General features: G+C 45.0%; 1 protein-coding gene, 2 non-coding genes and 1 pseudogene across 3 annotated transcripts; 3 read left to right on the top strand and 1 right to left on the bottom strand.

Moving 5' to 3' along the window:
- Positions 1–1,414: 1,414 nt before the first annotated feature.
- Positions 1,415–1,521, top strand: LOC148007810 (U6 spliceosomal RNA). The gene has a single exon (XR_015655804.1). It is a non-coding gene; the product is annotated as a U6 spliceosomal RNA (small nuclear RNA).
- A 2,501-nt stretch (positions 1,522–4,022) lies between these two features.
- On the top strand, positions 4,023–4,129 carry LOC148007809 (U6 spliceosomal RNA). The gene has a single exon (XR_015655776.1). It is a non-coding gene; the product is annotated as a U6 spliceosomal RNA (small nuclear RNA).
- A 716-nt stretch (positions 4,130–4,845) lies between these two features.
- Positions 4,846–22,787, top strand: Eif3c (eukaryotic translation initiation factor 3, subunit C). Its single transcript, NM_001100662.2, has 21 exons — positions 4,846–5,052; positions 5,165–5,305; positions 6,681–6,746; positions 6,833–7,022; positions 7,840–7,965; positions 8,293–8,347; positions 8,471–8,577; positions 8,936–9,060; positions 11,333–11,492; positions 11,613–11,716; positions 12,369–12,510; positions 12,900–13,025; positions 13,130–13,223; positions 13,491–13,681; positions 13,915–14,139; positions 18,091–18,454; positions 21,783–21,942; positions 22,032–22,097; positions 22,181–22,268; positions 22,351–22,513; positions 22,615–22,787. The coding sequence occupies exons 2-21, from the start codon at positions 5,205–5,207 to the stop codon at positions 22,695–22,697; spliced, it is 2,736 nt and encodes a 911-aa protein (NP_001094132.1). The 5' UTR covers positions 4,846–5,052; positions 5,165–5,204; the 3' UTR covers positions 22,698–22,787.
- Positions 24,126–24,500, bottom strand: Mt1-ps1 (metallothionein 1, pseudogene 1; annotated as a pseudogene).

Below are 24,769 nucleotides of genomic sequence, written 5' to 3'. Positions count from 1 at the left end.
CTTTCGGGCCGATCTCGCTCGGCTTTCGGGCCGATCTCGCTCGGCCGTCGCGCCTGTGTCGCCTGTTCTTAAAGCCACGAAGTCTGCAGCCTCGTAATTCTTCCCCACATTCCATCTTTCGTATCCCTTCTTGCCCCAGAACTGGCCTTGAAAACTCTCCATATCGTAGCTCTTCCCAACAAGTTCCTCAGTGACTTGTGTTCATGGAAAGAAACCCTCAGTGCTTGGTTAGTTTGGTTCTGAAATCCTGTCGTTTACCTCTGCGTGCAAATGTTAAACATTGCTATACCACTTCTGGGCATATACCCAAAGGATGTCCACAAAGACACTTGATCAATTATGTTCATAGCAGCTTTATTCATTATAGAAACTAAGGAATGGATAAGAAAATGTACATTTACATAATGGAGTTTTACTCAGCTGTTACATAAATAACATGAAATTTGAAGGCAAATGGATGGAACTAGGAAAGAAAAAAGAATCGTGAGCGAGGTAGCCCAGGCCTGGAAAGATAAACATGGTGTGCACTCATGGTGCGGACATTAGGGATAAAGAATAGTCATGCCACAGTCCACACGCTCAGAGAGGTCAAGTAACAAGGAGGGCTCAAGGGGAGACAGACACATGGATCTCTCTGGGAAGGGAAAATAGAAGAGGGTGGACTGGGGGCAGGTAGGGAAGGGAACAAAAAGGATCAGAATGGAGGGAGAGAGTACTGGGAGAGATAACTTGAATGGGGGGAGGCATTTGAGGGGTGAGGTAAAAACCTAGAAACTATGTAATAGAAATAGTAATAGAAACTCCTAGAAATCTATGAGGGTGACCCTAGTCATGATTCCTACCTAGTACTGAGAGATACAGAGCCTGAACCAGTCATCTTCTGTAACCAGGCAAGACATCAGCTACTAGTTCTTAATATGCTCCAGCCAGTCCCCCAGTAATCAAAACAGAGTCCTATCGATTTATTTAATCAGCTTCAGCACAATTACTGGGTGACTACCTCAACTATCTTTCCTCACTAGACTGGCTATTCCCCAGCTGCCTCGCCAAGTACTTGCTGTTTGAGTCTCCCCGTTTTATTTTTGCCCCGTCAGTCTGTCTCAGGATGCCCTTCTCTCGGCCACCTGCTCCTGGCTCATCCATCATGTTTGGTAACAAGTGCTTTTTCATCTGAACCATCTCGTGGGTCCCGTGGCTAGTATATGCTCATTTTGCACAAGGTACTGTCCCACACACTTCATATGTTGCCATTTTATTCTCCTAATATCAAATGAACAAGTGTTATTGTTTCCCTTTGTTTGTATCACAGGGAAAAGAGCAGAGAGGTTAGAAGTTAGAAAATTTGCCTAAGGAAACGGTAAAGCTAGGATTCCAACACTGAAGATCTAGGAAGTTTGCTTAAACATGCAAAACCGTGCTCCCTTCAGCAGCACGTATACTAGAATTGGAAAGATACAAGTAAGATTAGTATGGGCCCAGCGCAAAGATGACACACAGATTCGTGAAGCATTCCGTATTTTTAAAACCCTTTTCTAAAGCAAAACAAACAAAATAACAACGACACCCTTCTAAAACCTAGCAGGCCATCGGCATCACCGGCTGACACCGGCCCTTAGATTCTTACTCTGAAGTTCAGATGGGCGGCCAGAGCACTTTTTGGTTTAGTTTTTTTGGTTTTCTTTTTCCTTTCTTTCTTTCTTTCTTTCTTTTTTTTTTTTTTTTTTCAGAGCTGGGGACCGAACCCAGGGCCTTGCGCTTGCTAGGCAAGCGCTCTACCACTGAGCTAAATCCCCAACCCCGTCTTTTTGTTTTTCGAGACAGGGTTTCTCTTCGCTGTCCTGGAACTCGTTCTGCAGACCAGGCTAGCCTCAAACTCAGAAATCATCTTGTCTCTGCCTCCTGAGTGCTAGGATTAAAGGTGTGAGCCACCTTCTCCAGCTTCAGAGCATTTTTTTATTTCTGTCTAGTCTGGCCTTTAATCCATGATCCTCCTGCTTTACCCTTTCTAGTGTAGGGAATTACAGACGTTTACCACCAGGCGGTCATTAAATTCTGTATTTTCAGTCTTGCTGCCTAGTTCCGGCGGTCCTAGGAAGCAAGTCCATCTTAAAGCTCTGCCAGGCCTCATCCCAGTCGAGTATAGCGCAAAGGCCACTGGGAATTGTGGTTAACTCATTCTTTGGCGCTTCTGGGAAGTGACCTCCCCAACCTCATCCTCTTCCGTCGTCGCGCCTGTCGCGCGGTTCCTGCCGTCGTCGCCTCTGCTTTCGGGCGGATCTCGGCTTTCGGGCCGGTCTGCTCGGCTTTCGGGCGGATCTCGCTCGGCTTTCGGGCCGGTCTGCTCGGCTTTCGCGCGGATCTCGCTCGGCTTTCGGGCCGATCTGCTCGGCTTTCGGGCGGATCTCGCTCGGCTTTCGGGCCGATCTGCTCGGCTTTCGCGCGGATCTCGCTCGGCTTTCGAGCCGATCTGCTCGGCTTTCGGGCGGATCTCGCTCGGCTTTCGGGCCGATCTGCTCGGCTTTCGCGCGGATCTCGCTCGGCTTTCGGGCGGATCTCGCTCGGCTTTCGGGCCGATCTCGCTCGGCTTTCGGGCCGATCTCGCTCGGCTTTCGGGCCGATCTCGCTCGGCTTTCGGGCCGATCTCGCTCGGCCGTCGCGCCTGTGTCGCCTGTTCTTAAAGCCACGAAGTCTGCAGCCTCGTAATTCTTCCCCACATTCCATCTTTCGTATCCCTTCTTGCCCCAGAACTGGCCTTGAAAACTCTCCATATCGTAGCTCTTCCCAACAAGTTCCTCAGTGACTTGTGTTCATGGAAAGAAACCCTCAGTGCTTGGTTAGTTTGGTTCTGAAATCCTGTCGTTTACCTCTGCGTGCAAATGTTAAACATTGCTATACCACTTCTGGGCATATACCCAAAGGATGTCCACAAAGACACTTGATCAATTATGTTCATAGCAGCTTTATTCATTATAGAAACTAAGGAATGGATAAGAAAATGTACATTTACATAATGGAGTTTTACTCAGCTGTTACATAAATAACATGAAATTTGAAGGCAAATGGATGGAACTAGGAAAGAAAAAAGAATCGTGAGCGAGGTAGCCCAGGCCTGGAAAGATAAACATGGTGTGCACTCATGGTGCGGACATTAGGGATAAAGAATAGTCATGCCACAGTCCACACGCTCAGAGAGGTCAAGTAACAAGGAGGGCTCAAGGGGAGACAGACACATGGATCTCTCTGGGAAGGGAAAATAGAAGAGGGTGGACTGGGGGCAGGTAGGGAAGGGAACAAAAAGGATCAGAATGGAGGGAGAGAGTACTGGGAGAGATAACTTGAATGGGGGGAGGCATTTGAGGGGTGAGGTAAAAACCTAGAAACTATGTAATAGAAATAGTAATAGAAACTCCTAGAAATCTATGAGGGTGACCCTAGTCATGATTCCTACCTAGTACTGAGAGATACAGAGCCTGAACCAGTCATCTTCTGTAACCAGGCAAGACATCAGCTACTAGTTCTTAATATGCTCCAGCCAGTCCCCCAGTAATCAAAACAGAGTCCTATCGATTTATTTAATCAGCTTCAGCACAATTACTGGGTGACTACCTCAACTATCTTTCCTCACTAGACTGGCTATTCCCCAGCTGCCTCGCCAAGTACTTGCTGTTTGAGTCTCCCCGTTTTATTTTTGCCCCGTCAGTCTGTCTCAGGATGCCCTTCTCTCGGCCACCTGCTCCTGGCTCATCCATCATGTTTGGTAACAAGTGCTTTTTCATCTGAACCATCTCGTGGGTCCCGTGGCTAGTATATGCTCATTTTGCACAAGGTACTGTCCCACACACTTCATATGTTGCCATTTTATTCTCCTAATATCAAATGAACAAGTGTTATTGTTTCCCTTTGTTTGTATCACAGGGAAAAGAGCAGAGAGAGGTTAGAAGTTAGAAAATTTGCCTAAGGAAACGGTAAAGCTAGGATTCCAACACTGAAGATCTAGGAAGTTTGCTTAAACATGCAAAACCGTGCTCCCTTCAGCAGCACGTATACTAGAATTGGAAAGATACAAGTAAGATTAGTATGGGCCCAGCGCAAAGATGACACACAGATTCGTGAAGCATTCCGTATTTTTAAAACCCTTTTCTAAAGCAAAACAAACAAAATAACAACGACACCCTTCTAAAACCTAGCAGGCCATCGGCATCACCGGCTGACACCGGCCCTTAGATTCTTACTCTGAAGTTCAGATGGGCGGCCAGAGCACTTTTTGGTTTAGTTTTTTTGGTTTTCTTTTTTCTTTCTTTTTTTTTTTTTTTTTCTTTCTTTTTTTTTTCAGAGCTGGACCGAACCCAGGGCCTTGCGCTTGCTAGGCAAGCGCTCTACCACTGAGCTAAATCCCCAACCCCGTCTTTTTGTTTTTCGAGACAGGGTTTCTCTTCGCTGTCCTGGAACTCGTTCTGCAGACCAGGCTAGCCTCAAACTCAGAAATCATCTTGTCTCTGCCTCCTGAGTGCTAGGATTAAAGGTGTGAGCCACCTTCTCCAGCTTCAGAGCATTTTTTTATTTCTGTCTAGTCTGGCCTTTAATCCATGATCCTCCTGCTTTACCCTTTCTAGTGTAGGGAATTACAGACGTTTACCACCAGGCGGTCATTAAATTCTGTATTTTCAGTCTTGCTGCCTAGTTCCGGCGGTCCTAGGAAGCAAGTCCATCTTAAAGCTCTGCCAGGCCTCATCCCAGTCGAGTATAGCGCAAAGGCCACTGGGAATTGTAGTTAACTCATTCTTTGGCGCTTCTGGGAAGTGACCTCCCCAACCTCATCCTCTTCCGTCGTCGCGCCTGTCGCGCGGTTCCTGCCGTCATCGTCTCTGCTTTCGGGCGGATCTCGGCTTTCGGGGGGATCTCGCTCGGCTTTCGGGCCGATCTGCTCGGTTTTCGGGCGGATCTGCTCGGCTTTCGGGCGGATCTCGCCTTTCGGGCCGCCGGCTCGGCTTTCGGGCCCGTCTCGGCCGTCGCTCCTGTCTCGCCCGTTCTCGAGACTCGGGAGCTCAGCTGGTTCGTGTCTCTTGGGCCTCGTGCTCCGTGGAGGGTCAGGGGAAGGGCGTGCCGGCGACAATGGGGGTCCTGGTCGGGAGATCGTAGCCCCTGACTCTGTGGTTTTCCTTAGCTTCGGGCCACGAGCGCCTCAACCCTTCAGCACCGTCGCCATGTCCCGGTTTTTCACCACCGGCTCGGACAGTGAGTCGGAGTCGTCCCTGTCCGGGGAGGAGCTCGTCACCAAACCAGTCTCCGGGAACTATGGCAAACAGTGAGCTGGGGGCACAGGGAGGGCGTGTTTGGGGGGCTGCGGAGGCTCGTGTAGGCGAGGGGAGAGCTGGGGCGCATCTGAGAATGGTAGCTCTCCCAGCGTGCTAGGAACTTTGGGAGTCCTCAGCGTCCTCGTCACTAAGGACAGAGGAGCAGAGGTTTCCCGCTGCTTAATATTGCATCAGCTCTTAAAGCCACGAAGTCTGCAGCCTCGTAATTCTTCCCCACATTCCATCTTTCGTATCCCTTCTTGCCCCAGAACTGGCCTTGAAAACTCCATATCGTAGGTCTTCCCAACAAGTTTCTCGGTGACTTGTGTTAATGGAAGGAAACCCTCAGTGCTTGGTTAGTTTGGTTCTGAAATCCTGTCGTTTACCTCTGCGTGCAAATGTTAAACACTGCTGTGTCTACCTTTGTTTTACTGTGTTTTCTCCATCTCTGCAAGTTAAAATTTGTTGACTTTTCAAACAGTTCTCAAAACAACATTGTTTTTGCTATGGGCCGGTAGTGTTTTAAGACATTTATACCTACCTCCACAGAGACTTGTAGAGAAGTCTTGCATATGGATATACATATGTACATATATATTTATGTGAATACAATTGCATAACAGTGTCCAAAGTGAAAAAGCCATCACTCGTCACATAAAAAAATTACCAGGGGGCGCTGGAGAGATGGCACAGTGGTTAAGAGCACTGACTGCTCTTCCAGAGGTCCTGAGTTCAAATCCCAGCAACCACATGGTGGCTCACATCCATCTGTAATAAAGTCTTAAAATTAAAAAAAAAAAAACAAAACAGGAAAAACTAACAAGAAAAGAATGGAGACACTGTTGCTAACTGAATGCTTTGGCCCATCTCATTAAAAAGAAATATAAGTAAAGGGAATGTTAAAATTCACCAGAACTTTCCTTTACTAGTGACCTCCCCTATTTTGGGAAATGTTTCCTTTTAGAACCTAGGTACCAGCGTTTCCCACTTAGAGTGCCTTTTGTCTGCTTCTTTCTTTTTTCTTTTTTCTTTTTTTCGGAGCTGGGGACCGAACCCAGGGCCTTGCGCTTGCTAGGCAAGCGCTCTACCACTGAGCTAAATCCCCAACCCCTGTCTGCTTCTTTCTTAAGTGCTTCTGTAGCCATATGTGCCTTTAGACAATTAGTTATCTCATACTGTAAATAAATTTCAGTTATTTGTTCTTGGGGACATTCTTGTAGACACTGTCAGGGTTTGACAAAAGGCCTCATTTAGAGTTACAGCTCTTCAAGATGGTATGAAGAACAAGGGTCAGCAGAGATAATATGCATGCCTGAGTCCTCATCTGAGAAGAGAAATTATATTAGCTAAGACTGAAGGTTAATGGTCTCTGCTCCTTCCGTACAGGCCTTTGTTACTGAGCGAGGATGAAGAGGATACAAAGAGAGTTGTTCGAAGTGCCAAGGACAAGAGGTGAGGCCATAGGAGGGTAGGGGAGGGGGAAGATGTTGCTTTCTCCATGAGAGAGTCACTCAATCTGGTATTGAACTCCTACCCAGGTTTGAGGAGCTGACCAACCTTATACGAACCATCCGTAATGCCATGAAGATTCGAGATGTCACCAAGTGTCTAGAAGAGTTTGAACTCCTGGGAAAAGCCTATGGGAAAGCCAAGAGTATTGTGGATAAGGAGGGTGTCCCCCGATTCTATGTCCGGATATTGGCTGACCTGGAGGACTATCTTAATGAGGTGTGATTCTGAGAATACGGGGTAGGGGTGGGTATGGGCCTGGCTGTGCTGCTTTACTGCGCCAGGGCTCTCCTTGGGGGGTGGGGGGGTGGGGTTCACATGTACAGTGCTTCCTAGAAAATAGAAAACAAGATAAAGCAAGGAGAGAAACCTGTTTTTGGACAAGAGCATGACTGTATTTATTGGGGTTTTGCTGGGGTTTGTTTCTTTCTTTTTGCAGGACAGGGATTTTCTGTGTAGCCTTGGCCATCCTGGAACTCACTCTGTAGAGCAGGCTGGCCTCACACTCAGAGATCCTCTTGCCTCTTTCTCCCTAGTTCTGGGATTAAAGGCCTGTGCCACCACTGCCTAGCTTTGTGTTTGTTTTTAATCACCTTTTGCTTGTGATTTTTACTTGTAGTAGAGATTTATAAAGGTCTTCAAAAACTAACTTGAGGGTTGGAGTGTAGGTCAGCTGTAGGCTACTTGCTGCCATTGAGTCCCCAGCATTGCTTAGTTAACTGTCTTGGTTAAGATGGTACAGATGATGTCTACATGGCAGGATCCCAAGAGGTGATTTTTTTTAAATTATTTATTTATTTTGTATATGAGTACACTGTAGCTGTCTTCAGACACACCAGAAGAGGGCATCGGATCCCATTACAGATGGCTATCAGCCACCATGTGGTTGCTGGGATTTGAACTCAGGACCTCTGGAAGAGCAGTCGGTGCTCTTAACCACTGAGCCATTTCTCCAGCCCCCAAGAGATGATTTTAAAGCCTGTGTTTTGAGCATGCCACCTGGTCTCAGGTCCCTGTTCTTCCTTTGGCTCTCTAGCTTTGGGAAGATAAGGAAGGGAAAAAGAAGATGAATAAAAACAATGCCAAGGCTCTGAGTACATTGCGCCAGAAGATCCGAAAATACAACCGAGATTTTGAGTCTCACATCACCAACTATAAGCAGGTGAGTCAGCCAGAGGCTAAGGTTTTGAACTAGGAGGTCCTGTGATAAAACTTCAGAGCATGAGTAGATGACATATGGCTAAGGAGAGAACCATAACAAACTGACGGGTTCAGAAGGAGGATTGCTTACATTTGGCAGACATTCTGTTCTCTTGTTGATGAATTAGAGGTCTCACTGTATCTCTGACTCCTCTGGAAGTCACTAGACCGGGCTGGGCTGGCATTGAACTCTGCCTGCCTCTGCTCCCTGAGTGGTGGGATTAAAGGCATGGGCCACCGTGCTTGGCTTATGGCAAGCATCTTAGTTCTGTGATTTTCCTCAATGCAGAACCCTGAACAATCTGCAGATGAAGATGCAGAAAAGAATGAGGAAGACTCAGAAGGTGAGAGAAGACGTTTATTGAATATGATCGGAAGGCCTGAGGTCATGGGTTCTCTTGATCTAGTTTCTGTTTTTAATCTTGGCCTTCAATGTTCTGGCTTTTTTCCCTTCCACTTTCTAACAGGCTCTTCAGATGAGGATGAAGATGACGATGGAGTCAGTGGTACAGCCTTCTTGAAGAAGAAACCAGACTCTTCTGGGGAGAGTCGAAAGTTCCACAAAAAGATGGAGGTAAGATTTTTCCAGGGGTATCCTGGGGGTGATTTCCTCTCAGAATATTTAGGTCTTGGGAAGAAGAAATATAATCTTATGGGGTCCTGAGATTTAGAGAGTGAGTTCGTGGGGTTTGACTGAGAATGGGCTTCCTATTGTATTGAACACTGGGTGAATCTGCACCCAACTGCCAGGCTCCCCACTGTGCTGGGGAGCTGTGGGTACTCCCCTGGGTCATGTGTAATCTCCAGAGTTTTAGTGTTCTGTTTAACCTGATACCCTGATTTTGTGTTGTCAATGGAAATGCCTGGAATGTGTGTCAGTGGGAGGAGCAGAGAGTGTCTTGTCTTCCTCCTGATCCTCTCTTTCCTCAAAGGATGATGATGAGGACTCTGAAGATTCTGAGGATGAAGAATGGGACACCAGTTCCACATCTTCTGATTCAGACTCCGAAGAAGAAGAAGGAAAACAAACTGTTCTGGCCTCAAAGTTCCTTAAAAAGTAAGGAAGTGGGGGTTGGGGATTTGGCTCGGTTGGTAGAGCACAAGGCCCTGGGTTCGCTCCCCAGCTCCGGGGGGTGGGCGAGTAAGGAAGTAATGGTTCTGGGGGATACAGTGGGAGGGTTTTTAAGCCTTTAATCATTCAGAACTGTTGCCCTTTGCTTTCATAGAGTCTTTTTTTTTTTTTTTTTAAAGATTTATTTACTAAGTACACTGTAGCTGTTTTCAGACACACCAGAAGAGGGCATCGGATCGCATTACAGATGGTTGTGAGCCACCATGTGGGTGCTGGGATTTGAACTCAGGACCTCTGGAAGAGCAGTCAGTGCTCTTAACCACTGAGCCATCTCTCCAGCCCCCTTTCATAGAGTCTTTAGGTAGAAGCCCACTGCTTCCCCATTTACAGCAGGATTTTAGAATCAAGTACAAGGTGCAAAGCTAGTGTGGCTTGAATATAGGATTTGAAGGGTCCAGAGTTCAAATGTTTAACACTACTCTCAGTGAAAGTCTCACTTTGGCCTCTGTTGGTTGTGTGATAGGCAGCAAGCTGCACCTTTAGTCTTTAGTTTCTTGCATCTGAAATGGGCAGGGCCATTACCGCCCAGCAGGGCTATTAGAGGTAGCATAGAGAAGAGGTTCAGTTCAGGACTGGCATGTGGTGGGCACTCAGTGGTGGTTGCTATCGTGTTTACCCTTCCTAATAATCAGCTTCTTAGTGCATGGTATGTACATTGCAGCAAGCCTTTGTAAGCTTAACTGCAGTGGTCAGAGGTCGAAAGGACCTGATGGGGCTCTGTCACCAGGCTTAGCTTTAGTAGCTGTGGGGTTAGGGAGGAGAGGAGAGAGAACTCAATGAGATCAACGCCTCCAAAGGAACGCACTGCGCTGTTGGTGCTCATCGGGACACTGCTGGTTCTAGCAGCTTGAATTACATTGCTACAGGGAACAGTAAACCTGACACTAGAAAGGTCAGGGTGGGGGCTGGGGATTTAGCTCAGTGGTAGAGCGCTTACCTAGGAAGCGCAAGGCCCTAGGTTCGGTCCCCAGCTCTGAAAAAAAGAACCAAAAAAAAAAAAAAAAGAAAAGAAAGGTCAGGGCGTAAGAATGTTGATAGGCGTTTTGTTCAGAAGCATTTTTCATTAAGTGACAAGACAGATCAAGTTTGATCAAGCATTGTCTCTTTGGAGGGTTTACAGACTTACACTACTAGTACATTAGAATCTGAAAAGTTTTACCAGTACACAATATTTAAAGTGTTCTGTACTTGTCTTTAATTTTTTTTATATATTTATTTACATTTCATATGTTATTCCCTTTCCCAGTTTCCTGTCCATAAGTCCCCTATTCCCTCCCCCTCCCCCAGAAGGGTGGTCTCCTCCCCCCAACCCCATATCCACCCCATCTTTAACTTTCAAGTTTACTTATTTTATTATTTTGTTCTCATATATGGCCATGCACCACCTCTTGTCTTCTTTGGAGGTTTTGTTTTGTTTTTTTTTTGTTTTTTTGTTTTTTTGTTTTTTTGTTTTTTTGGTTCTTTTTTTTGGAGCTGGGGACCGAACCCAGGGCCTTGAGCTCTACCACTGAGCTAAATCCCCAGCCCCTTCTTTGGAGTTTTTGATAGCTTTAATCAGATATAATTGTATGTATGTATGTATACATAAATGTTTAAGGGAGGTTGTTTATATCTCTGAGTTTAAGGTCAGCCAGGTCTACATAGAGTTCCAGCCTATTCATAAAACAAGTCACAAGGGCTGGGAAGCTCACTCGCTGACTCAGAAGAACACTTGCTATTGCAGAGGACCTAGGTTCTATTCCCAGCATCCACATAATAGCCCACAACCATATGTAATGCCAGTCGCAGGAGGTCTGATGCCCTCATCCTGCCTTCAGCAGGTAGTAGGCCTACACATGATGCACATACATGTAGAGGCAAGACATTTAGATATATAAAATAATTTTAAAACAAAAAAGATATAACTATACTAAGATATATGTCTTAAGAAATCTGAAACCCAAATTATAGATCTTTTGACTTTGAATTGATAGGGTGACTTCTTTTTACTTTTTTTTTAAGTATGAGAAGTGAGTTTGGGCCTAGGGGTATGGCTCAGCAGAAGCTTGTCTAGCAGGCATGAGGTCCTGGGGGTTTGATCTCTAAGCTCTGTCAATTAAATATTGGTGGTGTACACCTGTAACCCCCAGCATTTGGGAAGAGGAAGCCTCAGAGGTAAGGAAAGGACTTGTTCATTTTCTCCCTCATCTGCTGTCAGGGCACCCACCACAGAGGAGGACAAAAAGGCAGCTGAAAAGAAACGGGAAGACAAAGCCAAGAAGAAGCACGATAGGAAGTCTAAGCGCATGGATGAGGAAGAGGAGGACAATGAAGGCGGGGAGTGGGAACGGGTCCGAGGCGGCGTACCACTTGTTAAGGTGAGCATTTCAGGTAAAGGGATCGATAGAGAAGGTGCCCACCTGGTTGGAGTGGGAGGAGCCTAAAGCAAAGACAGGTTCCTGTTGACATTTATGTTAACACAATATGTTTTTAACCAGGAGAAACCAAAAATGTTTGCCAAGGGAACAGAGATCACTCATGCTGTTGTCATCAAGAAGCTGAATGAGATTCTACAGGTCAGAGGCAAGAAGGGAACAGACCGGTAAGATGTGCAGACTTGGGGCATTGCTGCTGTTCATAGTTTGAAAGCTTTTTTTACAGCACAGTTAAACATTGGTGTGAGTGGACATCACTCTATTTTGAGAGAATATTATCTATGCTTGTATACTGGGGACCTACCTGTCTCTTTCCTGTTGTGTACTCTTAGTAACTTTGAACTACTGAATTTCCGGTGCAGTCTGTTACCTGGAAATGATATAGGTTTGTAGTTATCAGGTAACCCAATAGGATGGACAGAATGAAGACCTTTTGTAAATAGCACTTAAGGGTGGCTAGCATTACTATTATTTCTATTGAAGTTTAAAAGAGAAGCAAGGGTTGGGGGTATAGGGGATATATGGCGTGCTTGCCTAGCATACGTGAAGCCCTGGGTTTGAGTCCTGGCATTACATAAAACCAGGTGTGATACATAGCTGTAAAAGTGACAGGGCCTCCTTAGCTGCATAACATGCTCAAGGCCTGCCTGGACAACATGGAACTTATCTCAAGAGAATACATAAGTAAGAAGAAACTCATATGCAGATTGTAAAAACGTGGAATTGTCTGCTTTGCTGGTCTGAAAAGGATATCCCACATAACGGGGTAAGACTGGCTGACTTATCTCCAAAGCCTTACCCAGTTCTGTGTCCTTTTAGTGCTACCCAGATTGAATTGCTCCAGCTGCTGGTTCAGATTGCTTCTGAAAACAACCTGGGGGTGGGTGTCATTGTCAAGATCAAGTTCAATATCATTGCCTCTCTCTACGATTACAACCCTAACCTGGCCACGTACATGAAGGTGAGAACAGCAGAAGAGTTCTGGGGTTGCGTTGGGGTGGTCTGAAGGTACCTACTGTTTTTAGGCTTGAGGCCTACAGCAGTCTTGTGTGTTGAAGGTCCTGTGATTCTTGGTGAAAGGGTTCTTTAGAAACATCACTTATGGGCTAGAGAGATGGCTCAGTGGTTAAGAGCACTAACTGCTCTTCCAGAGGTCCTTCCAGAGGTCCTGAGTTCAAATCCCAGCAACCACATGGTGCCTCACAACCATCTGTAATGAGATCTGATGCCCTCTTCTGGTGTGTCTGAAGACAGCTACAGTGTACTTATTTATAATAAATAAATATTTTTAAAAAAGAAAGAAAGAAACTTACTACATCCCTCTAACTTTGTCACTTCATCTCTTGACAGCCAGAGATGTGGCAGATGTGCCTGGACTGTATCAATGAGTTGATGGATACCTTGGTTGCACATTCCAACATCTTTGTTGGAGAGAACATTTTGGAAGAGAGTGAGAACTTACACAATTTTGATCAGGTAAAGAGGGATTGGCAGGCTAACTGGGAAGGCAGTAGAGGCAGGAGTTGAGATTAAGATACAAATCTGGATTAACTGTGTTCCTTTTTCGCATAATTCTTTAGCCACTGCGTGTACGAGGCTGCATCCTAACTCTGGTGGAGCGAATGGATGAAGAATTTACCAAAATAATGCAAAATACTGATCCTCACTCCCAAGGTAAGCCTAATGTGGTGACAGGAAAAGTACAGAAGATAATACTAATTATTATATAAAGTCAGAGGCAAGTGCTAGATCTATAGGCCCTTTTGACCAAGTTGGTAATTCAGATACTTTCCTAAGCAATACAGTGGTAAGCTCATGGAAGAGGATGCTGGTTTTAGTGTATAAGTGTAGAGGGGAAACCAAAATGATTGGATTGCTGGAGAATGGATGGTTGGGAAAGGCGATACTCATGTCTGAGATGAGGGTGGTTGTCCTTCCCAGAGTATGTGGAACATCTGAAGGATGAGGCACAAGTATGTGCCATCATTGAGCGTGTACAGCGCTACCTGGAGGAGAAAGGTACCACTGAGGAGATCTGCCAGATCTACTTGAGGCGCATCCTGCACACTTACTACAAGTTTGATTACAAGGCCCATCAGCGTCAGCTTACTCCTCCGGAAGGGTCCTCAAAGGTGAGGTGACTTGGTAATCATGAGGAACAAGAGATATGTGAGTTTATCCTCCTTATCTATCAGCCTTGAAATGAGTCCCCTGACTCCAAGGGACTTTTGAAGTAGAAGGGGGTGGGGCTGGAGAGAGTGCAGTGAAGTTGAAAAGAGTCCCTTGTTTTGTTGCTAGGGCCTAAGCCATTTGAAGCCATGGTCTTTGCTGGATAGCCATTGCTAACAACTTCCCATTCCTCTAGTCTGAGCAAGACCAGGCAGAAAATGAGGGTGAGGACTCAGCTGTGCTAATGGAAAGACTGTGCAAATACATCTATGCCAAGGACCGTACAGACCGCATCCGTACCTGTGCCATCCTCTGCCATATCTACCATCATGCGCTCCACTCCCGCTGGTATCAGGCCCGTGACCTCATGCTCATGAGCCACCTACAAGACAACATCCAGCACGCAGACCCGCCAGTACAGGTAGGTGAAGGAGACGACTGGTCTGAGTGGTGAAGCCAGGCCTCCATTAGAGTGTAGACCCAGACAGGTTTGGGTCTTTTCCAAACTCTTCATTTTCTTGCTTGCTTATTTGTTTATTTTTCCAACCTAAATACCTAGTATCTGGTTCAAAACATTAGGAACTGATCTTACTTTTTTTTTTTTTTTGGTTCTTTTTTTCGGAGCTGGGGACCGAACCCAAGGCCTTGCGCTTCCTAGGTAAGCGCTCTACCACTGAGCTAAATCCCCAGCCCCTGATCTTACTTTTCTAGAAAGATAAAAAGGGATCTTTGAAGCTGTTGTTAAATTAGGAGGAAAGGGGTCCTAGATAACTGGGCTATATTGGGATGTACTAGAGCGAAATTAGCAGAATTCATGACAGTAGGGGAGCCAGCAACATCTTGACCTTTTTATATAGAAAAAATATAAAAAGCTATATCTGAGCTTGTGTGTATTTAAAACTTTGATGGCCTTGTCTAGTAATGGTGGTCAGGGGCGTTGTGCCATGGCACACCTGTAGAGGGCAGTAGGCAATCTGGCATGTGTCTTCACTTCTGCCTTGTTTGGTGGAGAGTGTTCTGTTATTTGCTGACCCGTGGCTTCCCAGGAATCTCCTGTATCTTCCTGTGGTAGCAGTGATTATAGATGCACTCTTCAGTATCAGCTATTAATGTAGTTTCTGGAAAATTCAAACTCCGATCTTCATGTTTGTATAAGTGAGCCGTACCCACTGTGCAATTTCCCTAGTCCAGTAGCAGTGGTTACATGGTACCTTCTCTTTATTATTTTATTTCATTGATGAAAAGCCAGCTCTTCATTATTTTTTTATATTTGAGTATTCATGTTTTTATTATGCAATTGTAGGGATTCTTAGTATATTTTGGATGACCACTCATATATTAGGCTTCAGATACTTTATTCTAAGCTGGAGTTTGCCTCTTGTCTTAGTCGTGCCTTTTTGGTAGAGTACTTTCTATATATTTTATGAATCATGTCTAAGTAAATCTTTGCTTAAAAATTCATAAAGATGGAGACAGGAGAGACGGTTCAGTTGTCAAGAGCACTTGCGTCTCCCGAGGGCCGAGATTCAGCATTCATAGCAGGCAGCTCAGAGCCATCAGTAACTAGGCTCTGGGAACCTTACACACTGGCTTTCAAAGCTCCTGCACTCATGCGCACATGTGCAAATGCAGGCACTAACCAATACATTATTTAAAATAATAAAAATAGGGGCTGGAAAGATGGCCCATCAGTTAAGAGCACTTGTTCTGTAAGCTCCACTCCCAGCATAATGGCTCAGAACCATCATCTGATATCCTCTGCTGACCTCTTCTGGCACCAGGTGCACATGTAAGTACATATACAGACATGTAGGCAAAACACTTACACATAAAAAAAGTTTTAAAAGTTTTACTTTGAGGCAGGGTCCCAACTATATAGCCCTGCCAGTCCTGAAACTCACTGTGGAGACCCACAGAGATCCCCCTGCCTTGGAATGCTAGGATTGAAGGCATGTGCCACCAAGCCCAGATTAAGTTTTGCTTGGTTTTGGTTTTGTCTGTCTGTTTGGTTTGGTTTTTCAAGATAGGATGTCTCTCTTTGTGTAGGCCTGGCTATACTGGAACTACTTTGTAGACTAGACCGACCTCAGAGATCCACCTGCCTCTGCCTCCTGAGTGCTCAGATTACAGGCATGCAGCACTGTCTGACTCTGGCTTAAGTTTTTTTAAAGAATAAATATAAATAAAATTCATGAGAGTATTTTCACCTTTTTTTTCTTTCTTGATAAGCTTTTGTAATTTTAATGTTAACATTTAGACTTAAAATTTATCTTGACTTAATATTCTCATGTAGTGTGAGATTGGGGTCAGTTCTCTTCCCTCCCATGGATACTACGTTGTATCAGCATCATTTATAGCAAAGAACTCTCTTGCTCTATTATTTTGCTTAGGTGGTTTTGTGGAAAACTGCATAAACATGTGGCAGTCAGGGTGAAGTACTTCTGGGCTCTCTGTTCTGTTCCATTGATTCTGATTTTTATCTAGTATTGAACCAGTCCGTGTCAGTCTCTGTCTCTCTCCCTCTCTCTCCCTCTCTTCCCTCTCTATGCGTGTGTGTGTGCATGCGTGCACGCACATGCAGTTGTAAGACAGAGTCAGATGTCAGATTGGCTGATTGATAGTGATAAAGGTGTGCACCACTACTGGCTCTCCATCTCTTAGCCCAGGCTGGCCTGGAACTGTCCTATGCTTGGATTCATTTTTCTCTTGCACATGCACAAATTATTATTGTTATTATTGTTTGTATGCATGAGCACATACATGAGTGGGTCATGGGGATCAAACTCAGGTCATCAGGGTTGGTGGCAGTGAGCTATCTCTAGCCAGTATTTATTTCTCTCTCCACCCCCATTTGCTAAGGCTTTTCTTCTGGCTTCAAACTTGCTATGTAGCTGAGAACGACCTTGAACTTCTGGCCTAAGTTCTGGGATTGTCACACGCCACCATGGTATTTTGTATGATACTGGGATTCAGACCCAGGACCTTGTACATATTAGTCAAGCACTGTGTTTTAAAATTACAATGTGTATGTGTCTGTCTGTCTGTAGGCATGTGCACATTAAGTTCATGTGCCTACAGAAGCTAGAGGCATTGGATCTCTTGAAGCTGACATCACATAAGCCACCTGATGTGAATGCTGGGAACCAAACTCAGGGCCTCTGCAAGAATATCATGTGCTCTTAGCCACTGAGCCATAGCTCCAGCCTTGGTAGTTTTTTTTTTTTTTTTTAAAGATTTATTCATTTATTATATATAAGTACACTGTAGCTGTCTTCAGACACACCAGAAGAGGGCATCGGATCTCTTTACAGATGGTTGTGAGCCACCATGTGGTTGCTGGGAATTGAATTAAGGACCTCTGGAAGAGCAGCCAGTGCTTTTAACCGCTGAGCCATCTCTCCAGCCCAGTAGTATTTTTTTTTTAAGGTTTGTTTTTTTTTTTTTTTTTGTTTTTTTTTGTTTTGTTTTGTTTTGCTTTGTTTTTTTTTTTTTTTTGTTTTTTGTTTTTTTTAATTTATATTCTGGGTCACTCAGACCTGCCTGCCTCTGCCTCCTGAATGCTGAGATTGCTAATGTGTGCCACCTTGCCTGACCCATGCCTGGTTCTTTTCTTTCATGTTACATCTGATCTCAAGCCATTTTTCTTTGTAGTCTATGTCTGGTCACTTCTTAACAGACCATCCTTTTCCTAAGAGATCATCAACTTATCACCTTCCTCCTGATTGCCTTTTTTTTTTTTTAATGGTTTTTTTTGAGACGGAGCTTCTCTATGTGTAGCCTTGGCTGTCCTGCAACTCACTCTGTAGACCAGACAGACCTGGAACTCAGAGGTCCACCTGCCTGAGCCTTCTGAGGGCTGGGACTAAAGGCGTGTGGCAGCACTGCTCCGCTCTTGCTGTTTTCGTCGTCTTCCTGTGCACTTCTTATGATCACAGCACAGCCAGAGTAAACCCTGTTAAGTCAGATTTTATTACCTGCTTGCTCAGAACTTTTCCCATGGTTTCCCATCTTTACACCCTGCTTTATGTGTGGTTTATGGTAAGGTTTTTGACCAGTCTCAGCTACATCATCTCATTCTTCAAATATGCTCAAGTATTCTTGGATCAGTTGCTCATCTGGACCACCCACCACATTTCCTTTTCCTATGTGGACCTTATCCCCTATTTATCTGTATGACTTCTTTAATTTTTAGCTATTCTTCATAATAGAGCCTTTACCAAGCCTCCATCACAATACATACATGCATACATGCTTTCTAGATTTTCCCTTCATTTATTTATTTTTTCCATCCTGCACACTCCATGTCTAGAGTGGAAGATAGGCCTTAGTAAACAGTTTGCCTGTGGCTATCACCTCTCTCCTTTGTGCTTAGATCCTGTATAACCGTACCATGGTGCAACTGGGCATCTGTGCTTTCCGCCAAGGCCTGACAAAGGATGCACACAATGCACTTCTGGATATTCAGTCAAGTGGTCGTGCCAAGGAGCTTCTGGGCCAGGGTCTGCTGCTGCGCAGCCTCCAGGAGCGCAACCAGGAACAGGAGAAGGTAGAGCGACGCCGGCAGGTGCCCTTTCACCTGCACATCAACCTGGAACTGCTGGAGTGTGTGTATCTGGTGTCTGCTATGCTCCTGGAGATCCCCTACATGGCTGCCCATGAGAGTGATGCCCGCCGACGCATGATCAGCAAGCAGTTCCATCACCAACTGCGGGTGGGCGAGCGGCAGCCCCTGCTAGGTGAGTGTGGGCTTCTGTGCTCCTGTACACTTCTTGGGTCTTTGCTTGCCCATAAATGTTAAGAAAAGTTCATGGAATAACTTCCTCACAAGATGACTACATTCATCACTTATGCCTCCTCTGCCCGGCACAGTCTCTGAGAAATAACTCGTTATTCAAGACATGATGAGTTTGAGGTCAGCCTGTGTCTACAAAGAAAGTCCCAGGGTGACCCTAGGCTAGTTAGTAATCTGGTCTTTTTTCTTTTTCTTTCTTTTTTTTTTTTTTTTAAGATTTATTTATGTAATTTATGCATCCGATTCCATTATAGATGGTCCTAAGCCATGTGTGTGCGGAGAGTTGAACTCGGGACCTCTGGAAGAGCAGCCAGTGCTCCTAACCACTGAGCCATCTCTCTAGTCCAGTAATCTCTCTCTCTCTTTTTTTTTTTTTTTCTTTTCTTTTCTTCGGAGCTGGGGACCGAACCCAGGGCCTTGCGCTTCCTAGGCAAGCGCTCTACCACTGAGCTAAATCCCCAACCCCCAGTAATCTCTTAATGAGACAATATTTTTATTAAATTTGTATTAATGATAAAACACATGATATGTGAGTGCTCTTGTTACCTTTCACCTGATGGTAAGACTGCAGTACAGAGAATTTGAATGACTTGTCCTCATTTAGTGAGGTTACCGTGTGCCTCTTTCCTTTTCTCCAACTTCTCGAACATTTATCTTTCAGCCAAAACAACCATAATAGAGTTTTATCATTCAAGAATTTTAACATTGGTTTAAGGCAGGCTTTTAACTGTATGGCCCTGGCCTTCCATATAAACCATGCTGGCCTTAAATTCATAAAGATTTACCTGCCTTTCTCCCCTAAGGGCTGGGATTAAAGGTGTGTACCAGCCTGGGTATTCTAAGTGTTGCTAGTGGTGCTGGAGATGGCTCAGTGGTTGAAAGTGCTTGCTGTGCGTCAGGAGGACCAGAGTTTGGATCCCAGCACCCAAGCTGGGTCTCTCTGTAACTCCAGCCTCGGGTGGCAGAGAAGGGGATCAAGAAGGCTTGCAGCTTTCCAGCTTAGCAGAGTGAAGAAATCATCTGCTTGATGAGGCTCTTCTTGGCTATATAACCAGACTGCTTCAGGGGGAAAAAAGCCAGTCTTTCTTCCAGCTTTGAAGACATGTTTGTTTGACTTGATTATAGAGGTATACTCTGAGTCTCTAACCTTGTAACAAAGGATTTAAACTTTACACTGGTTTATGTATTGTTTGTGTGCACATACACTTGGGATTCAGAGGACAGCTTGGAGGAATGAGTTCTGACATGTTGCCATGTATAGAACAGGTTGGTCTTGAGCTCAGGGCTCTGCCTCCCCAGTGCTATGTTCAAAGGCATGTTGTTACCATGCCTGGCTAACCTAGTCTTTCTTAAAGTGGTAAAGTGAGGCCTGATCTAATGCATGCTTGCCCCAGTGTCTGCCATATTCATATAGGCAATTCATATTGTCCCAGACTTGGAACCTTTCTGCTCTTTCTCTAAGTGCCAGTTCCATCTGGCTTGTCCCTCAATATAGTCCCTCATCAACACATAAAACCCTGTGGTTTCGTAGGTATCATTTTAGGTTGAGACTAAATATATTTGTCTTAAAGTTCTTTGTGCATGTTTTTATTGTTGTGGTAGGGGAGGTCACATATGTGCCATAGATACATGTAGTGATCAGAGGACACTTTGGCAATGGCTTCTTTCCACCATGTGGATACTGGAAATTGAATTTAGGGCATCAGGCTTGGCTTCAAACACTTAAACACTGAATCATCTCTTCAGACCAAGGCTAAAGTTTTTAAGGAGAATAAATACCACTTTCAAGAAAATAAGCTGGGGCTGGAGAGATGGCTCAGTGGTTAAGAGCACCCGACTGCTCTTCCAGAGGTCATGAGTTCAATTCCCAGCAATCACATGGTGGCTCACAACCATCTGTAAAGAGATCCGATGCCCTCTTCTGGTGTGTCTGCAGACAGCTACAGTGTACTTATATATAATAAATGAATAAATCTTTAAAAAAAAATAAGCTAATAACAATGCAGGAATATAGTGGGAATCATAAAAATTACATAAGAATAAGTGAGGTTGAATTGGGTGTCATCTCATGCTTATGATTCCAGCGTTCCGAAGCCAAAGATAGAAAGATTATTAAGAACTTGAGGCCAGCCTGGGGCTGTACATAGTGGTTCTAGGCTACCCTGCTCTGCAGAGTTAAGAGTCTCACATTTTTAAGTAAAATTTGGTAAATCCTTTCCTTTTTCTTTTTTGGAAGCGGGTTTCTGAGTAGCCCTGGGCTGTCTTAGAACTTGCTACATAAATGAGGCTGGCCTCAAACTCAGATCTGTCTGCTTCTACGTCCTGAGTTCTGGGATTAAAGGTGTATACCATCATATCTAGCTCAAATTTTTAAAAATTGTGTGTTTGCCTGTGTGTTTATGTGTAGCATACAGTGTGGGTTCTGGCAAGGCCAGAATAGTGTATCAGATTTTCTGGAACTACAGTTGTAAGTGCTTGTGGATGCTGACAACCGATCCTAGGTCCCCTTCAAGAGCAGTAAGGACTCAGTGCTGCAGCGCCATCTCCAGCTCCATGTGCCCACAGGAGCAAAAGGAAGGTCTGTTAGCACTGGAGTGCAGAGGGCTGTGAGGCACCTTGTAGATACCTGGAATTGAACCCAAGTTCTCTTGAAAAGTAGCCAAGTGCCCTTAACCACTGAGCCATCTCTCCGGTCCCTAGCCTTTTTGTTGTTTTTGTCAGTCTGTAGATCAGGCTGGTCGTAAACTCAGAAATATGCCAGCTCTGACGAAATTAAAGGCGTGCTCCACTGCTGCCCAGTGACTTGTCTTTTAAGGTCAAGGAAACTTAAGAGTAAAATTCGATCAAAGTTGTAGATCTTTTTCCTAGGAAAATGCACATGAGGGTATACACACAACCATTTGTCAACAGTTTCAGGGGATTCCGCAGTCCCTTGAAGTATGTTTTTGACTGGTTTAGTTCAAACCAGTGTTTTCAGCAGTTAAGTGACTTTTACAGTCCTGTGGCTACTCAGTGGAGAGCTGGGAAAGTCTCTAGTCTAGTTATTTGCCCTTCTGGCCTCTGCTTCTCCTTTTTTTTTTTTTTTTTTTTTTTTTTCCTTTTTTTTTTCTTTTCTTTTTTTCGGAGCTGAGGACCGAACCCAGGCAAGCGCTCTACCACTGAGCTAAATCCTCAACCCCTGCCTCTGCTTCTCCTTAAACAATACTCAGGAGGGTGGGAGCCTTGGGTTTTTTTGTTTTTTTTTTCAGTCCTGCCTTATTCCACCCTTTCAGGTCCTCCTGAGTCAATGAGGGAGCATGTGGTTGCTGCCTCCAAGGCCATGAAGATGGGTGACTGGAAGACCTGCCACAGTTTCATCATTAATGAAAAGATGAATGGGAAAGTGTGGGACCTTTTCCCTGAGGCTGACAAAGTTCGCACCATGCTAGTTCGGTGAGCAGTAAAGGGAGGCATGTGGGTGAGAAAAGGTCAACCAGACTCCTTCCTTGAGGACCTCATGCTTTCCTGTCCTCTCCTCACAGGAAGATCCAGGAAGAGTCTCTGAGGACCTACCTTTTTACCTATAGCAGTGTCTATGACTCAATCAGGTAAGATGGACTCAGAGGCACAGAGGGCCCCGGCTTTGTGAGCAGTTTTCCTTATAGCCCTGTTTCCTGCCTTTTTCCCTCAGTATGGAGACACTCTCAGATATGTTTGAGCTGGATCTGCCCACTGTTCACTCCATCATCAGCAAGATGATCATTAATGAAGAATTGATGGTGAGGGCCAGGCGTGGTAGATCGAGTAGGTACAGCTGCAAAGAAGCCCATAGAGTCTGACCTAACTGTCCCTCTCACTCAGGCTTCCCTGGACCAGCCAACGCAGACGGTAGTGATGCACCGTACTGAGCCCACTGCCCAACAGAACTTGGCTCTGCAGCTGGCTGAGAAGCTTGGCAGCCTAGTGGAGAATAATGAACGTGTGTTTGACCATAAGCAAGGAACCTATGGCGGCTATTTCCGAGGTGAGCCAGTGGTTCTGTTGCTCCATTCTCCCATGATCTTGCGCATTTGTCTGTTCCCAGGCGCTCACTCCCAATCTTTCCTATCCACCTTTTACCTGCAGACCAAAAGGATGGCTACCGAAAAAATGAAGGCTATATGCGCCGTGGTGGCTACCGCCAGCAGCAGTCTCAGACAGCTTACTGAGGTCCTCACTTCTTGTCGTCCCTATGACCAGACTATCTACCTTTTTGTTCCTAAACTCACCCCGGTCATTAAAGGTCTGTTGAGAATGTATATAGTTGCTTGTTGCCACACAGCTATTTTGGACTCACTTGCCAATTATGTTTCTGAGTTTCCACCACATGACAGGTGCAAGGTTCAGATGCAGGATGAACTGGACACACCCTCACTTCAAAGAGCTGCTACTCTTTGACATTAGCAGTAAAATGTCATGAGAACATGATTTATAGGTGAGGTGTAGGGAAGGTGTAATGGGCCTGGAGTTGGGTGGGTAGTGATTTGCCAGGCAGGAAGAATTAGTCCAGATCACTGTATATCAGATTCACTCTTCACTAGTGCAGGCCAAGTACCAGAGTCACAAATAAGCATTGAGAATCTGTTATTGAAATGTCTGGGGGTTGGGGATTTAGCTCAGTGGTAGAGCGCTTGCTAAGGCTCTGGTTTCGGTCCCCAGTTCCGAAAAAAGAAAGAAAAAAAAGGGTTGGGGATTTAGCTCAGTGGTAGAGTGCTTGCCTAGCAAGCGCAAGGCCCTGGGTTCGATCCTCAGCTCCGGAAAAAAAAGAAAGAAAGAAATGTCTGAGCCTGTCACTATTTTTCTAATAATTTGTATGATTCCTGTTGTATTTTATAAGTTTCGGGCTCTATAGATAGGAGGTTTTATTGTCGTTTTGTTTTTTAGGATAGGGTCTTTTTTGTTTTAAGATTTGTTTGTTTATTTATTTATTTATTTATTTATTTATTTATTTATTATAAGTACACTGTAGCTGTCTTCAGACACACCAGAAGAGGGCATCAGATTCCATTACAGATGGTTGTGACCCACCATGTGGTTGCTGAGAATTGAACTCAGGACCTCTGGAAGAGCAGTCAGTGCTCTTAACCACTGAGCCATTTCTCCAGCCCTTTAAGATAGGGTCTTATTTTGCCCAGACTAGCCTTGAAAATCCTCCTGATCCCTCCTGCTTTCACTTCCCAAGTGCTGGGATTATAGGCATGTGCCATCATGCCTGCTTCAAAGTCTTTTCCTTCTTACAGATGATTGTTTCCATTATAATTATTGAAATGGTGTCTCATATTTCACAGGCTGGCTGCAAACCAAACTTCTGATCCTTTTGCCTCTACCTCCCCAGTGCTTGGGTTACAAGTGTGTTCCCCAGGCCTGTTTTATATGACGGGACCTAAGCCAGCTCCTTGTACCTCCTAAGGGAGCCTCTTAGCACTGAGCTGCATCCCTTTCTCTGCAGAGGAGTGTTGATAAAGTTTGACAAGCATGGTTATCGGGAGAGGAATGGAGAAAGTAAAGGAGGATTGGGGAAAGGCTTTTAATGCTTTGGACTTTTACAGGCAAAATAATGGGAATGGATCAAAAAATTTTGTGGTTTTTTTTTTTTTTTTAAGAATCAAACAGGCTTTTATTATTCACATACTCGGTAGAAAACAGGGTTTAGTAAATAGGGTGGAGCTATGGAAGACTCTGGGTTGGTCTGGGTCTTATTTACAGGTGGGGACAGCACTGTTCCTCACATCAGGCACAACACATGCACTTGTTCAGGGCGCCTTTGCAGACACAGCCCTGGGCACGTTTGGAGCAGCCTACGGGGCAGCAGCTCTTCTTGCAGGAGGTGCACTTGCAGTTCTTGCAGCTGCAGGAGCTAGAGCACGAGCAGGAGCCGCTGGTGGAGCAGGAGCCGCTGGGGTCCACTCTGAGATCTGGTGAAGCTGGAGCTACAGAGTAAGTGATGAGAAGGCAGTCAGGCTGCTGAAGTCTTGGTCTTTGTTTTTTTGACTCAGGGTTTCACTGTGTGGTCTTAGCTATCATAGAACTTTCTACATAACTCAAGCTACTCTTAAACTTGTAAGCCTGCCCTTAAACTCCTTCTCTTGCCTTCTAAGAACTGGAGTTACGGGTGTGAGAGCCTTGAATCAATTTAACTTTTGTTTTGATCTTTGAGACAACATTTCTCTGTGTAGTTTTTCTGGGTGCTGGAATTAAAGGTGTGTACCATCACTACATGGCCTTGATTATTTTGTGTGTG

Source organism: Rattus norvegicus, chromosome 1 (genome assembly GCF_021556685.1).
Source record: "Rattus norvegicus strain SHRSP/BbbUtx chromosome 1, alternate assembly SHRSP_T2T, whole genome shotgun sequence".
Taxonomy (NCBI): Eukaryota; Metazoa; Chordata; class Mammalia; order Rodentia; family Muridae; genus Rattus; species Rattus norvegicus.
Note: the sequence above shows the minus strand (reverse complement) of the source record. Positions and strands in the feature narration are given on the sequence as shown.